This window comes from Poecilia mexicana, unplaced genomic scaffold (assembly GCF_051168715.1).
Source record: "Poecilia mexicana isolate PSO_F unplaced genomic scaffold, ASM5116871v1 scaffold_6, whole genome shotgun sequence".
NCBI classification, from domain to species: Eukaryota; Metazoa; Chordata; class Actinopteri; order Cyprinodontiformes; family Poeciliidae; genus Poecilia; species Poecilia mexicana.
The window spans coordinates 24655601-24670559 of NW_028263375.1; the positions used below are offsets into that span (position 1 = coordinate 24655601).

General features: G+C 41.2%; 1 protein-coding gene across 1 annotated transcript in view; it reads right to left on the bottom strand.

Annotated features, from left to right (window-relative positions):
* LOC106907901 (A disintegrin and metalloproteinase with thrombospondin motifs 20) overlaps window positions 1–14959 on the bottom strand; it is a 91704-nt gene that overhangs the window by 47666 nt on the left and 29079 nt on the right. The window contains exons 9-11 of the mRNA XM_088006473.1: window positions 13641–13787; window positions 9153–9294; window positions 7905–8009 (exon numbers count right to left, since the gene is read on the bottom strand). Coding sequence (XP_087862599.1) covers window positions 7905–8009; window positions 9153–9294; window positions 13641–13787 — 394 coding nt within the window. The remainder of the gene's footprint in view (window positions 1–7904; window positions 8010–9152; window positions 9295–13640; window positions 13788–14959) is intronic.

A 14959-nucleotide genomic window follows, 5' to 3' on the forward strand; every position in this document is an offset into this window, starting at 1 on the left:
TGTCACTTGTTTCTTAGCTAAAACTCTAAGCGTTTAACCCAACCTCAACCCTTGAAAGAGCGACTAAGTAGATCCTTCATGCAACAGAGAGAGCAACTAGAACAGCCTCTATGGTGCTGTTCAGCTTGCCGGTTTGGAAGCAGTCTGTAATTGTCAGGAAGCTACGGCGGAGAGCACCTTATTTCGAAGCTAAAGCCATACATCACCGCAGGAATGAGAAGGCGGCGAACCCTGCTCTTTCATTTTAACACGGCCGTTTCCAAAAGACATCACCTTTCATGTTGTTGTGTTTTTTCTCCCGGCTGTGAATAGGGAATACGCTTTAACCTTGACCTCTTGGCATATGTGTCCGAGCGTTGACGGCAAGCCCTCGGTCAAATCAAAAATGACTGGAGCCACCGATCAAAGTGGGAGACTACGGACCATCACAGCTGCTTTCCAATAAGCCACCATTCACTTTTACATATGTTAGGACTTGACCTGAAGGCGGGAGGTGATAGGCAGGGATTCTCTAAGGGACCCTGCTTGGGTGGAGACTGGACATAATCCAAGTGACAGCTGTTATTTCAAAGTGGATTTACGCCGGCCGACAGCTCTGCCTTTCCTTATTGCCTGTCAGATCCATTTTTTTGTAGCGGAAAGACAAGAGGAAAAGGAACGGAGAGAGGAAGCCAAGAGAGAACCGACGGCGACCTGAAGCAAGCTCATCTTTTCTCACGTAGCCACATTTCCTGTCACCTCTCTGTAATCCCTCCGTGCCGCACATCTTTTAAAGAAACGCAGAGGGTGTCATTAGTGGGAATGAGTAGTTTGGCTACATCAGCTGTTCCACTCACGTGCACTTCAGGGCTTTACTTTTACTGCTAGTGTGGCTTGCTTATAATCATCCCGGTACAACCAGCAAGAAACTAACACCTGTAATTTTTTTTTAAAGCTAGAATCCTAAATAAAGGTATATCGAAATGGACAGAAAGAGAATTAGATTTCTATGCTAAAAACATAAAATTTTAAAACTGTCATATTGGGGGTAAGAGAGACCAATCCACGTAGAGAAGTCTTAGAAATGCAAATACAGGCAAACCTGCTCTGTAAGGGTACCTCCTAAATCGCCCATTTTGATTGAAAGGTAGGGGCGCACTTTCTACGCTCGGTTACAAAAACTGGGAGGTACACCAGGACCAGAGCGCAAGGCCCAACAGGCTGGGGAAGGGCCCAGTTCAATGTGCACACTATAAACCTAGCTTAAATACTGCAACGACGATCGCCGGAATGAGGAACAGGTGATTGTCATTACCTAAGCGTGCGGCTGCAGCTTCGGGGCTAGCTGAGGGAAAATGGCTCTTAAATGACACAGAGCGTACAAAGAAGAAGCAACGGTGGCAGGAGTAATGACTGAAGAGAGCAAAACCAACAAACATAAAACACAGGACTGCAGTCAAATTACAGAATTAACAAAAAAATACAAAATGCTATGATACCCAATATATTATGGCAATTACATTTAATACTTTCTGTACACTGGACACCCTTTTTGGGTTGTATTTTTTTTTGTTTTTTGCTCAGTACTCCTGATTCTTTTAAAGAAGTGCAATTCCAAATCGAACAGTACTTCACAGCATGTTTTGTGTTGTTTCTTACAAAGATGGCGGATGCTGTCTTTGACAGACAATTTACAGAGTGAACTGGAAAAGACGATGCACAATCTTTTTAAACACAGATCTTAACCACCATGGTCAAAACCTCAATTTAGATACAAATCCCTACAAAAGATGAAATACAAAATTCAATAAATTGAAACCTGACACCCCAACCTGTCAGAGTGACAGTTTTATTCTTACAAATCTACTGTATAGATGGTAGAAACACAAACTATTTTTTTCCATTAATGTAAAAAAAATAAAAATAAAAATGAGAAATACCACTGGTTATTTTAATATTACAGGGATTATACTGTATGTGCATGTTTTTCAGCCTGCTCTCATTTTCCTGTCAATCTGTAATTGTAAGCAGGAGAATGTGCCCCCTATACAATAGCAGGCTATTCATAACTGTAACACATTATACTGTAATCATACAAAATCGTGTCTCCGCTTCCACACAGCCGGCCATGAAAGCAGCTCTCAGCGACTACCGGACACAATAATGCCATCGGCAAACTCAGCGGCGGCTAAAACAACAATCCTCTTGTTAGGCCAAATCCACAGATATGTCCATGATGATGGCGAATCAAAGCAGCAACATCCTGCAAATATCCAGAGATTAGCTGCAAGCGACACCGATGCCAGTCACACGACTCCGAGGTCTCTAACAAGAACGTGCGGCAAAGCTACACGCACAAAGAACATGTCACATCTGGACTGACGTTCAACAAACGTTTCGAGGTGCCAGAGGAATCTCTGGCCAACTTTCTCATCAACAGAGTGCAATTAACGGTCAATTAATGGTTTATTAATAAAATTAGTTCCACTCGATGAATGACGAACATCCTTAAGAGGGCGCCAATGGTCAACCTCAAGCAGAACCAGTCGATACAGAATTAGACATGGCTGGGAGCGGGAAAGAGAAACGGTCCGGCGCAGGACGCAAGATGCGTTTTATGCGGCTCTGTATCGAAATGTAAATACTAGAAAAGGTCTTAAAAGTTTCACGTTAAATAGCCGTCATTCAACCAAGCGTGAACTTCTGATTCAAAAGTTATCAATGAGCTACGAAGACGAGGATGTGATGACCGAAGAGCGGAGGGCATGACACAGAAGAATTGTAATATGATACAAAAAGGCACAATGCCAATAAGCACAATTGATTTTGAGGGATGTCTAACTTTAATAATGTGAGAAAAAAAATTGTCTGTTTATCCAGTTGGTATTTAACACAGTTGACAAAAAAAAAAAGCTTCTTTTTTTAAATTCAGCATATCAAAAATGTTGACCTTCATGTTATGGAAAGACAGTCTGCAGGCTTCCACAAAAACAGCCCTTTATCAATTAACTGTTAGTGACTCAATAGGAGCAGTCAACTTTAGATTAACTCATTAATTAATAACTATATAATTCGGTCATAATTAATCTAATACTATATAGCAGCATGGCAAAATGTAGAAAGGTTCGAAGGGTTTAAGTGTGTTTGCTAAGTGCTCTTAAACTGTTGTTAAATGAAATGGAAATATATATATATATATATACATATATATATATATATATATATATATATATATATATATATATATATATATATATATATATATATATATATATATATATAGTACAGCTGAATCCATTCATGTATTTGTACACAAACACAAAGAATCACTCTCAGCAGCAAGAGCATGTAAAAAAGTGAAGGCCTAGTGGGTTAATAGATGAATGAGAAAGGACGGGGGTGAGGTGGTGGTGGGGTGGTGTCTGTATTTATAGACAACAAGTGATGGGATGCTCTCATTAGAGCGTGGCCCACTGAGTAAGATCACAGACACGCTGCCGAGAGGTCATGTGACCGCATTTCACACTCCAGCGCCCTGTGAAAGCAACAGAAAGGGAGCAGGTTCTGGAGGAAGGAGAAGAAAAGACCGTCGGAGATGAAAGAGGAGGAATGAGGGAGAAAACTACAACTGAACTCTGACTGTGCCTGATGCCCCTTTGTAACTAAGCAGTGTACAAACAAACTCTTTTTTTTTTCTTTTTCAGCCCTCTGTCATTTAGAGGACGTGCCTATGTCCTTCTATTTGGGCTTTGACCTCAATTACCCAATGCGGTCACAAATTCGTTTCATAACCCGTCGGGACAAAACCACTCTCCCCAGGCGACCACGGCTCAGGAGGTGAAGTCCATTCAGATGTGTTGCTTTTTATAACGGAGTGTGTAATCGCTTTGAATGACGCCACTGTATTGTTCTAGTATGGGCTGCAAAGATGATTCTGGACGAGGATCTGGGGAGTCGAGAGACAATCTCCGGTGTTATTGTAGTTCCCAAAGTTGTAATCCTCCACATATCACACCTAGAAGCCAACAAACTGACCCATACATGTAAAGTCTCAAAAATTAAAACGTCTTTTTTATTATTTTATTTTAGAAAAAAAGGTATGAAGTGTCTACTGCATTATCCTTTGGCAAAATGCAAGCACAACTTCTTATAGCCTTGCTTCATCAATGCCCATTTGCCTGCAACTCCTTTATTATGGTCTCATTTAAGGAGCGAATGACAGCCGTCCTAGAGGTTCCAGCGACACTAAGGCCATCTTTGCTGCTTCTTTAATTGATGACGTTTAGACGGAGGCCCACGCTCGGAAAGTTTGAAGTGATCCACACTCTCTCTAGTTTCAGATGAAGAACTGAAGAAGTGCTCAGTGAGATGCACAAAGCATCGCTTTATGGCCTACCTGCGCTTCAAACGTCTTCTTAACTTCATCCCTGACCTGTCTGGTGTGTACGTTCATGTTCATGTTCCTGTTTGTCGAACAATGTTCTCTAACAAACCTCAGTCAGATTAAAGCCCCTTAATCTGACACCGATAATCTGTACTGCCAGATCTTCAGCCTTCAACTTAAAAGCGGCATCATATGAGTTTGAAGAAATTTCTCCGTCGTGCCTGCTGCTAGCATGTTCTGGTTCCAAATGAAAATTAGCACTTTCTTCTTTGATTTCCAATTCTGACTTCCAATGATTCACTTCCTGCTAAAGAGCCCCCTGGTGGTTGAAGAAAAATCCACAGAAAAGCCGCATCGGGCTTTAAGCCGCATGGTTGTATTTTCCTTACACTTCACAACTATGCACTACTTTTGGTCTCTGTCTATCAAATAGATCATCAATAAAACACACTGAAATTTGTGGCTGTAACTGGTCAAAATGTAAACAATTCTTAATACCTTTTCTAGGTCAAGAAGGACAAAAAATACCAGCAGAGTAATGCAAAAAAATAAAAAATAAAAAAAAAAATAGTCCAGACAGACGTATAGAACAAAGTGGCACAAAAGAACCAGGAAGACCCGTTTAAATGTGTTGGATTATCAGAGCGTGCAGGCCTCAGGACGAGCACAATCGCACTCGCAGACACACAAGCCCGTCACACAATAACACCACATTAAAGAGCGCATGTATGGACAGGTGAGTGCTGGTGTAGGGTCTCTTTCAACCCATGCTACTTCAAACACCACCCTGCATGAAGATGAAACCGGGGCCTCAGCGCCGCAAACAAAGGTGGTGCCACAGCTGACGCGCGCACAAAGAGAAGATAAATATGTAGAAGAAGAAAAAAAATGGATGTGAAAGATTTTAAACTTTTTAAACATTTCCTGCTTCAAAGTTGTTTCCTTTTTCACTTTTAGATCAAATAGGTTTTGGTTTTTTATTAGTTTTTTTTTTCTTATAAAAACACAGGGAAGATAATTGTAGCTCTGTTTACGGTTCCGTACAACTCCATTAAAACCAAATAAATAATATGCTTATTATGCAACATAAAATGTTAAGAAAAAATAAAAAGGGGGGAAACAACAAAGCCCCCATAAGATAAGATGCTTAAGTAGTTTAACAACTATTTGTGTAAAAAAAAATTGTTTTTTTGGAGTAGCATGATTTCACGCTAGAAAGATCCTGTAATTTGATTAGAGAAAAAAGATTAAAAGATTGCTTTTTAATAATTTCTGTGTGCCATCCCTATTATCACTCCTGTGAAACAAATGTAACCAAACTGTGACGTTTTAATTTATGCTTTCCCTTTTCAAGTGTCTAGAAACGTATTAATTAACACTCCATGACTCACAGGCTCCCCGAGAAACTTTCTTCAAATAAGATACGTAAGGGAACATGTCATTTAAGTCAGATAGATGTTTGCGTATCTCATGAAAAGACTACAAAGAATAATTTGTAAGCCCAAACTTTCAACTGCGGAAGGACGAGGAAATCCCCACAACTTACGGTTGGAGAATCGCAGCAAAGAGGTTAAATCTTGAGGCTGCTAAGTGTTAAAGGGACAGTGCTACTTGTTTTCCAGGCACATAGAGCCATTTCATAGCATTATCGAGTAACTATGTTAACTTCAGTTGTTAAAAAGATGGTATACATATCTCAAACGTGACTTAAAAGAAATTGTACTTTGTAATTTATAGTAAAATATAAATGTAATATATATTTTCCACTGTGAAATCATCAACATTCTAGAGAAAAAAGTGGTGGACCCAAAAAATGTAACGTTTCACCTTGTATACATCTCAATTACCTTATTCTTTTACTGATAAACATTCTACAAAATTGCCACAAATCAAATGCATTTTTTTCCAGTTGTATTTTCCAGCTTTTTCTAACTCCCCTTGTCAATGTAAGTGACATTGGTCATAAAATAACATTGATCCTTTACCCAGCAAAGATGATCAGTTTAGTTTCCATTTGATCATAACACAAAAACTTTTTTTTTAAGTATTAGTGTAAGCTCTTTGCTTTTAATATAATTTCACCCGACAAACAAACTACACAAAACGAGATGTGAAAAATAAAAAAAAGTCCAGTTCTGTGATGTGCATTACCATTTAACAAAACAAGTTTGCCCATTTAACTGAAACCAATCAGCAGCTGAAGATCACTCATCAGTAAGAACATCAAACCCGGAGAGGTTGAGAGGTTGTTTCTTCATCAAGAAAACCACTCAGATCCACTAAACTCTCTGCTTCTCCCACATACAGAATGAGATGAGAACGGAGAATTCAGTCCAGGCACATTACTGTTTAGACTGGTTGTTGCAGTTGGATTAAGATGTCAGCCATCCCCCGTTAACTCCTCCTTGGTAACCTGGGCAGACCCAGGCCCTAACATGGCGAGGAGGGAGATGAAAGGATGTGAGACGTAACATGGGCTCAGAGCGCAAGACTCATGAAGGCCAAGAGGTTAAGAAGAGACGAGAGGCGTCCTTCCCTCTTCCTTCCTTTCCCTCTGACCTCCATGCATGCTCCAAATGCTAACACCAGCCCACCATGTGCGGAATCACTGGTGTTACGTCCATCGTGAGACCGCTGGCTCACCCAATCACCTGCCTTTTAGAGGGGTCACAGGTTCAAAACAAGGTGGCTCAACTGTGAACAGCGGGCGGTATGGTCTTTTAAAACAATCCATCCTCCCTCCATCAGTGTGTCTTTCATTTCTCTCTCTTTTTTTCTTTCACCCCACCCCCGCCGCCTTCTACTTCTGGCTTTCCCATCCATGTACACTCAGAGAGCGACCCACCTACTCAGCTCTGATTAGCATACGGTCCCAGAGCGAGGAGGGCAGGTGGTGGGGGGGAAGGGGGGGCCTTTAACAACACAGGATGGGAAAGCTTCAAGTTTCTAACTCTCATCATCACCCGACTTCCCTTACATCGGTTTCTGCTACCAGAATGCAGGCGGTGGAGTAATGTATGATAAATTATTCCATTTTGTTGGTAGAAACAGAGAACTGGAGAGGTAGTTAGGAGTTTGAAACGTCTTTTCAAGGAAATTCTGGCATGCGTCAGCCCTGCATTTTGCTTGAAACGCAACCTGGCTCTCTTCGGCAAAGTAACAGAATGATTAACGAAGAAAAGCATTTGAAACTTCTCTCTCCAGCATCGGATCGTCCTGCGTTTTCGTTTATTCTGAGATGCAGATGTTTTTCAATCAGTGTGCTAAAAAGGAAAGAAACTTCAGAAGTGAGACCATTTTAAAAGTGTTCAAACCTCTTGAACTTTTTACTTTTTTTTTGTTGTTGAAAATTTAACCTATCTTAATAGGATTTTTATTGAAAGATGTGAAGGAAAAAGTTGAAAATAATTCATCAATACTTTTTATTTTAAATCACTGTACATCAACCTGTTTCAACTAAGCAAGAATTGTGGCGCAGCAGGCCATGCAGTGTGGCGTGTTTATTAAAACCTACATGCTTCAAACATACAGAATCACCCACCATTCCATGTCCACACTCGGTCCCGTCGGCCAGGGGCATGTGTTGTGTGCGACAGCCTTTGTGGTCCCCCTCTGCACTCGTACACCACAACCTTTTGCACTGTTTCTGTAATAAAAAAAAAAAAATAAAATAAAAAATAAGGTTAACTGTATCAATAAAACCTGGATTGACAAGGGGGAAAATCTCTACTACAGTGACAATTTTCTAAAGCTTACAGATCTGACCTTGGAGCTTTTAGCGCCTGATGAGTTTTGCTAGAGTTGTGGAAACACAGGACTTTATTTAGTGGTTTTGAGTATTAGGTTTCTGTTTGACTTTAGTGCGTTTTGGACTTTGGTGTTCATGTCCATTTTTTGCACTTAGTGTGTTTCTCTGGATTTCTGTTTGTTTATTTTTTGGTTGCCTTTCCCTCTGTGGTTTTGTAACTCTTGGTTGTTTTGTCAAATTTAATCTCAATCACAAGCCTGCCTTCCTCCTGTGTGCGCTTAGCCTCTCCACGAAGCTCAAAGAGGAGAAACTTCATCCTCATTTTAAAAATTTTTAAAGTGCAAACTTTAGCTTACTCAAAATGATGTATTAGTATTTATTAATTCCAACAAATACACGTTTTAAGTACAATCACCTTCAACATGGTTAAATCCCACTCAGAATATGCATCGAGATCTGTGTTCGAAATGAAACGGCCTGCAGAGTCTACAAAGGAGAAACCATAAATATTCCTATTCTATCACTCCTGTGAGGAAAATCTCCTCTTGAATTTGTGATTGTTTGCTTAAAATCGTTGTAATGTTTCAGCCTGTTATTATCTATCTTCTCTGGTGCTCATTGTGAGGTCAGTCATCAGTTCTCTTTGTCTCTTTGAAATATCCGTTTTTTTCTCGTAATGCCTCGTAAACTCCCGCTGTCACAATTGCTTTAGAGTGAAAGAAGAAATTAATTGCTGTAAGAACACAGTTAAACCCGTCTTTAGTCATACCCCTGGGGGAGAAAGTCCAATTGATAAATGAAACGCGTATAAAGAATTTTTGACAAAAATGTAAATAATTTTTTTTTTTCCTGTCTTCATGTTGACACTCCTTTTACATTGTTTAGTTATCTTTTGAGAGATGCTTGTCTCATTTTCCATCAGAAACGTTGCTGAATGGAAGTTATCTAAAGTTTAAACCTGCCCAGGATCACATCTATAACTTGGGCTTAATTTTACTCCTTCTGACATCCTCATCGATTTTTAAAAATGTCTCGACTTACCATATAGGGGCAAATTTGGGAGCCAGGCCCAAACATCAGCTCGCACTGTTTGTTGGCGTTGTATATCTGGCCAGGCAGGAGTGTGGGAAGCTCATAAGTTCTGCCAACGGGCTCGTCCAGCAGGCACTCCCCGTATCCAGTGCTGACAGACGAAAAAGAGTGTGTATCAAAGAAAATGAAACAGAAAAGCACTAAGCCTCACCATAGTTACCGCGAAATGTACACTCACCGGGCAATTTCAAGGTAATACAGTATTTCATGAGCCTAAAAAGGTTGAACATCTCAGTGTCATCTCTGTCATAAAGGCAAAGTAAACATGTCTGTGGGTGGTCTGGACGGTTACCTGAAGAGACTAACTCCTCTGAGTCTGTTGGTAAATATTGTCTCTATTAATATATTACATCACTTAGAAAACTGGGTCAAAACGGCCTTTGACAGCAGAATGAACAGGATTTATCTGCTGACAATAATTATGATCCTAAAGGTTTTTTTTTAAGCTGAAACCTGCCAACTACAGTCATTTAGAATCCCAAAGCAACTTGACGCAAATTAAATCAATTTGTGAATATTTCTGTATAATAACGTATTGTACTGTAAAGCAGCTCCACCCTGAGCCACAAGGTTAGGAACAAAGAGACGACCAAAGCACAGCTGGACCGAGAGTATGCGCGCCGGGCAGCCTGCATGTAAAGCCATCAGCCTTCACGGCCGTGAAAAGGCTCCCATCAAACATGTCGGCAAAGTGAGCCGAGCCACAAAGGACCTCTTCTTCTTTTTTTTTTTTTTGTTTACTTTTGGGGGGGTGCAGAAAAAAAAGAGGAAACTCTCCGATGGGACGTGAATAGATGTGTAATTACACAACATGTCTGCGCCGCTCTGACAATCTCATCCTGGATTGAGCGGCTAAAACACCTGCTCCACAAAGCAACCAGCTGATGTGACAGGCCAATAATTATACGGGATTATCCGGGGTTACAGTCACTTTGTTTCTTTGCCCTTTCATTTCCAGCAGCGAGGTATGACACTGCGGCGTGCGAAGCCTGCCAGCAGCAGGAGCGGCTCTCTATACGAAGAGCACAGCGGCGGCGGGACGTACTGTTAATGGAAAATAAAGGGCAGCTTGTTGAAGACCCACGCAGGCCTTTCCATATCGGAGCGTCTTTCAGCGGCAAATCATCTGAGTGTCCTGACCCATGTGATTATTACAACCAGGACCATCGGAGACAGAAGGGGTCATTGTGATCGTTTTTCAAGGGAAATATAAACTTTTTTTTTTTTAGAAATCTCCGTTTCTGAGACTTCAGTCTTAGTTCATTTACGAAATTGCATAAAGACCCCAAGTGTCAACTTGCCATATGAAGCTAAACGGCAGCAAGTCGTGCATACGAGTCAAAACAAAAAATAAAAATTGGTAGATGACCAGCGCTGGCCAGAAACCAGCTGGACAAGAAAGAAAATAAAAATTGTGATCTGTTTTTTTTTCCTCGATCAGTGCATGTGCTATACTTGAGCACCAACTTGTACTATAACACTCTTCGTTGCGGATGCTGCTACTGAATGAAGAAGACATAAAAGCGCAAAAGCTGCTTTTATGAAACTATTTTCCAGATCGCAATCTACAGTAAGCTGTTCATTTAGTCTGCCAGAACAGAGAGATACACTTTGTAGGGCGCCGATCATTTTCCTCGGTTGCTGTCTTATAACGTTTGCTATTCTGGTCATTTTATACCAAATGCTTTGAAAACTGGCTACAGTATATGCAGTAGCTAGGCGGGCGACAGTCTGAGATTCGTGGCTTAAATCGACAAACACAGAGCCAGAAAATTAACAAACAGCTTCATTATTTTTGATGTGGCCACTTAGTGCTGAGATACGACAGAGACACTTTTCACCAACTTCCAGGTGTGAGAACCCGACACACGTGATTACAGCATAAGCGGGACAAAGAGAGGGAGAAGAGGAATCCTTTGGCCTGTGAGGAGAAAATGTTGAATAGGTAGAGAAGACCAGAGTTGAATTGGCTCTTTATTGCCAAAACACTGATGTACTTGACCAGGTCAGCCCGCTGAGCAGAAGTGGTACTGTAGTAGAAATGATGGGAGGAATCCATGTTCCCTTATTGTTGGGTTGAGAAAAACCCAGCAGGCTTTTCCCACCGTACAGGGCAGCTTCTCTCTGTTCGCACCTACATTTTACACTTTGCTTCCATATCGAAAAAAAAAAACTTGAATAGTTAGAATGTGCGCTTCATGTAAGATTATCCTTTGGTTAGGTGTTAAATATACTTTTTGGTGTTTTTCTTATTGGTCTGATGTAATACTGTAATCTTAAGAATTGCTGGATGTGCAAAACCGTGATAAACAACAGAGATAAAGGTTTGAAAACCACTAATACTGTAATTTATAAACCGTGTTTCCTTTAGTGAATTGTGGTTCTGAAATACATGATAATATTCCGGTTCGTTGAATATGACTGCATGCAGTGCATCTGGAAACTATTCACAGTGCTTTTCACGTTTTGTACTGCCACAGTCGTAATCACGTAAATGTGACTTCTTTGTTTTCTAATTTCAATAAATTTGCAAAAAAAAAAAAATCTCAAAAACCTTTTTGTACATTGCTTTTCTGTGTACATTTGTGTGCAGAATTTTGGGGAAAGATAAAAACTTTATACAATTTAGAATAAGGCTCTAACACAACAAAATGTGGAAAAAGTGAAGTGCTGTGAATACCTTCTTGATGCACTGCTTGTGTTTTTCTTTTCCTGAAACACTTTTATAACGCACCAGAAATGGGACAAAAAAAAAAAAAAAAAAACGTTGAAAAGGGATTCGCCTTCACTTTTTTTGGCTGACTGCTCAATGCTAAGGTCATCGCTGACTGGAAAGTGAGGCAGCGCCGAACTGGTCCGGTCTGTGCACTGAAGATGCATCTGTTCAACCAGAAATAAGGCTGTTCTTTGTGAGAACGGGCCTCCGCAATTACCAGTGGAAAAGCAAGGGGAGGATGGATGAAAGGGTCATGTTGTGAGGGAGGATCTTACAACAACTGGCATTTCCCATTTGAAAGGGGAAGTCCTTTTTAGCGGGATCGCTGACCACACTGCAGGCGAGGGGTGACCGAGCGGGAGGCTAGCGAGAGCCCGACGTCCCGTCTGAGCGAAGAGATGGCTGAAGGAGTAGATTTATGCCTCAGGTCAGCTGAGGCAGAACTCCTGCCCCCCAATCCCTCCAGATTCAAACAGGAAATACTCTTTCAACACCAGGCAATAACAACTCCGCACGGTTTATATTGCGCCGACCTGTCTTTAAAGTTCTGACGGAGACATAGGACCTATTTGTGTTGTGGGCTACGTCATGAGAGAAGCTGCTGCCAAAAGACTGAAGAATGGCGCTCTTTCTGCTTCCTGAGAAAACCGGCGCTTTGAAAAATACTTCATACCCCTGAACGTTGTCCTGTTTTTGTTTTTGTTTTTTTCATGTTGCCACTGTAATTGTCTGTTTCATTAAAATTTTACACAACAGCCATTAGTTAATTAATATCTAATTTTTCCACAGAAGTGTGAATGGGGCCGTTTCCCAGTTGAAGGAAAGTCTCCCCGCAGCATGATGCTCCCACCGCCATGTTTTGCCATGCAGGCCGACAACCTCAACTCTGGTTTGGTCTGATTGGAGCAACTTGGCTTGCAGGTTTCTCCGTGTCGCCCCCATGACTTGTGGGAAAGTTTACATGGAGCGTCTTGAGCCTTTCTTTAAACAGGGGCTTCCTTAGAGCTCTGTGAGGATTCCAAGGCTTTTGATGTTTCATAACCGAGCCTCGCTTTAAACTTCTCCACTTTATCTCTGCCTACGTCTGCTGGGCTCGTTGTTCTTCGGGATGCAGCTCGTTCACCACAGATCTCAAACAAACCTCTGAACAGCTGTATCTAAACTGTTTAAATCAAACACAGATGGGCTTTTTTTTTAATAATTAGGTGATTTCTGAAGGAACTTGGCTGCAGTGCGGGGGGGGCAGAGGGGGTTTCTAGGGGTTCTTATCAGAGCAAAAAAAAAAAAAAAGCAAAGAGAGCACAATGCAAATGCACATTAAAGTTTCAGAGTTGGTATATAACAGGGGGATGAAACTCTTGTGGCACAGTGTATTCATAAGACCCCCATGAACAAAACTGTTAAAATATGAACAAACTGCTGTCTGCATTTGATCAGCACTTCTTACAAATTCAGTCATTTTGAACATGTTTGCACATTGATGTAATTTGGCAGTACACAGACAAAAACAGCTTTGTCAGAATAATGTTATCTTGCTACGTGTCCCTTCGTTGTCTAAAGGGCCACAAAAAAAAAAAAAAAAGCCACAGCAACCCAGGCTGGGCCCCGGACCGTGAGAATGACAAACGTGATCTATAAGATCCAGATAGAATAAATGAGGTTTGTTGAGAGCAAAAAAAACAACAAAAAAAAAAAAAAACAGAGAAGCCAAATGGACCCACTCTAGAAACTCTGTGATGTATTTGCGGCTGCACTTGGACCACGACCACGGGTTGGTGTCGTAGTTGAGGGTGGGAGCCATGACATGATACTGGTGCTTCATGCCCGCCTCTCTGCACTTGGGATTGTCGTCATGAGGCATGTTGAACCTGAAGCAGAGAGTTGCAAAAGGAGGGATTAGAAACACGTCTTAAATGTCTCGTTGAAACTAGAGCGATCCGTTTATCAGGAGAGAAACTGTTACCATGCAGCTCACACACCTTTCCTCTTGTTTTGCTTTGTTTTGTTTTTTTGCCACAAATAAACCTTCTTACTTTCCTTTCCTAAACATTTAAAACTTCTTTACTTCTTGCCTTTTTAATGCAACTTTAACTGGCCAGTAGGGGGAGCTACTTTTAATGCAAACTGTCACTTTGCATCGATCAGCATCGATTAACCATCACTACGCTGGTGAGAACCACCTCCAGCTCACCCCTCGGAGGCCGAAGCTCACCACCTCACATTCTCAAAGGGCTTAAAAGCAGGGAAGAGCCAGGAACACACAGACACACTGCGGGCCGGAGACCTATCTTATCCTGCAGTTTTCCCCACAACCCAGGAGCACTCAGAGAGAGCGACACACTTATATTTATACACACAGGAATCCACGCAGCTGTATGATGTCTCGCATGTTTACAACAGGATGTGGCCCAGCGAACGTACAGTACGGACTCTGGTTCTGTCGCTGAGGGTCGGTCCACACGGCCACGAAAACAAGATCCAGCTCGACTGGCATGAGGCCCACCCTGCAGGGGCCGAAGGCCTGAGGGCAAACGCCCAACAAACTATTAAGCCTCCGGCACAGTCAGCAAACGGGGCGGCTGCTGGAAAACACTAACAAAATCAAAGCTGCCCTGAACGGGAGCAGCAGGTAAACTCCAGCGATTAAAGATGATGGATATTTCCTGGTATCAACAAAAAGAGGATAACGAAGAAAGTTTTTAAATCCTTTTATCATACTGTGTCATGTTATAACCAGCCGGGCCTTTTGAAGTCATGGTTGCGTTTTGATTTATCTGTTCCAGGGCTGGGCGATGAGGCTTGAAAACGAAATCTCTGAATTTTGCAAATCAGATCCGATTTCAGGGTTTAATAATTTTTTTGTTCTCTCTTTTTTTTTTTTTCTTAAAAAGTACGCAACAATATCTTCAAAAAGTGGCTTTTATTTCAATCATCTGTTTTGTGAGATGTGCGACAAAGAATCAGGCTTATCAGGCTATAAGAATTAGGGTTTTTTATTTTATTATTTTTGAGAATATAGTCATAAAATTAGCAGAATAAA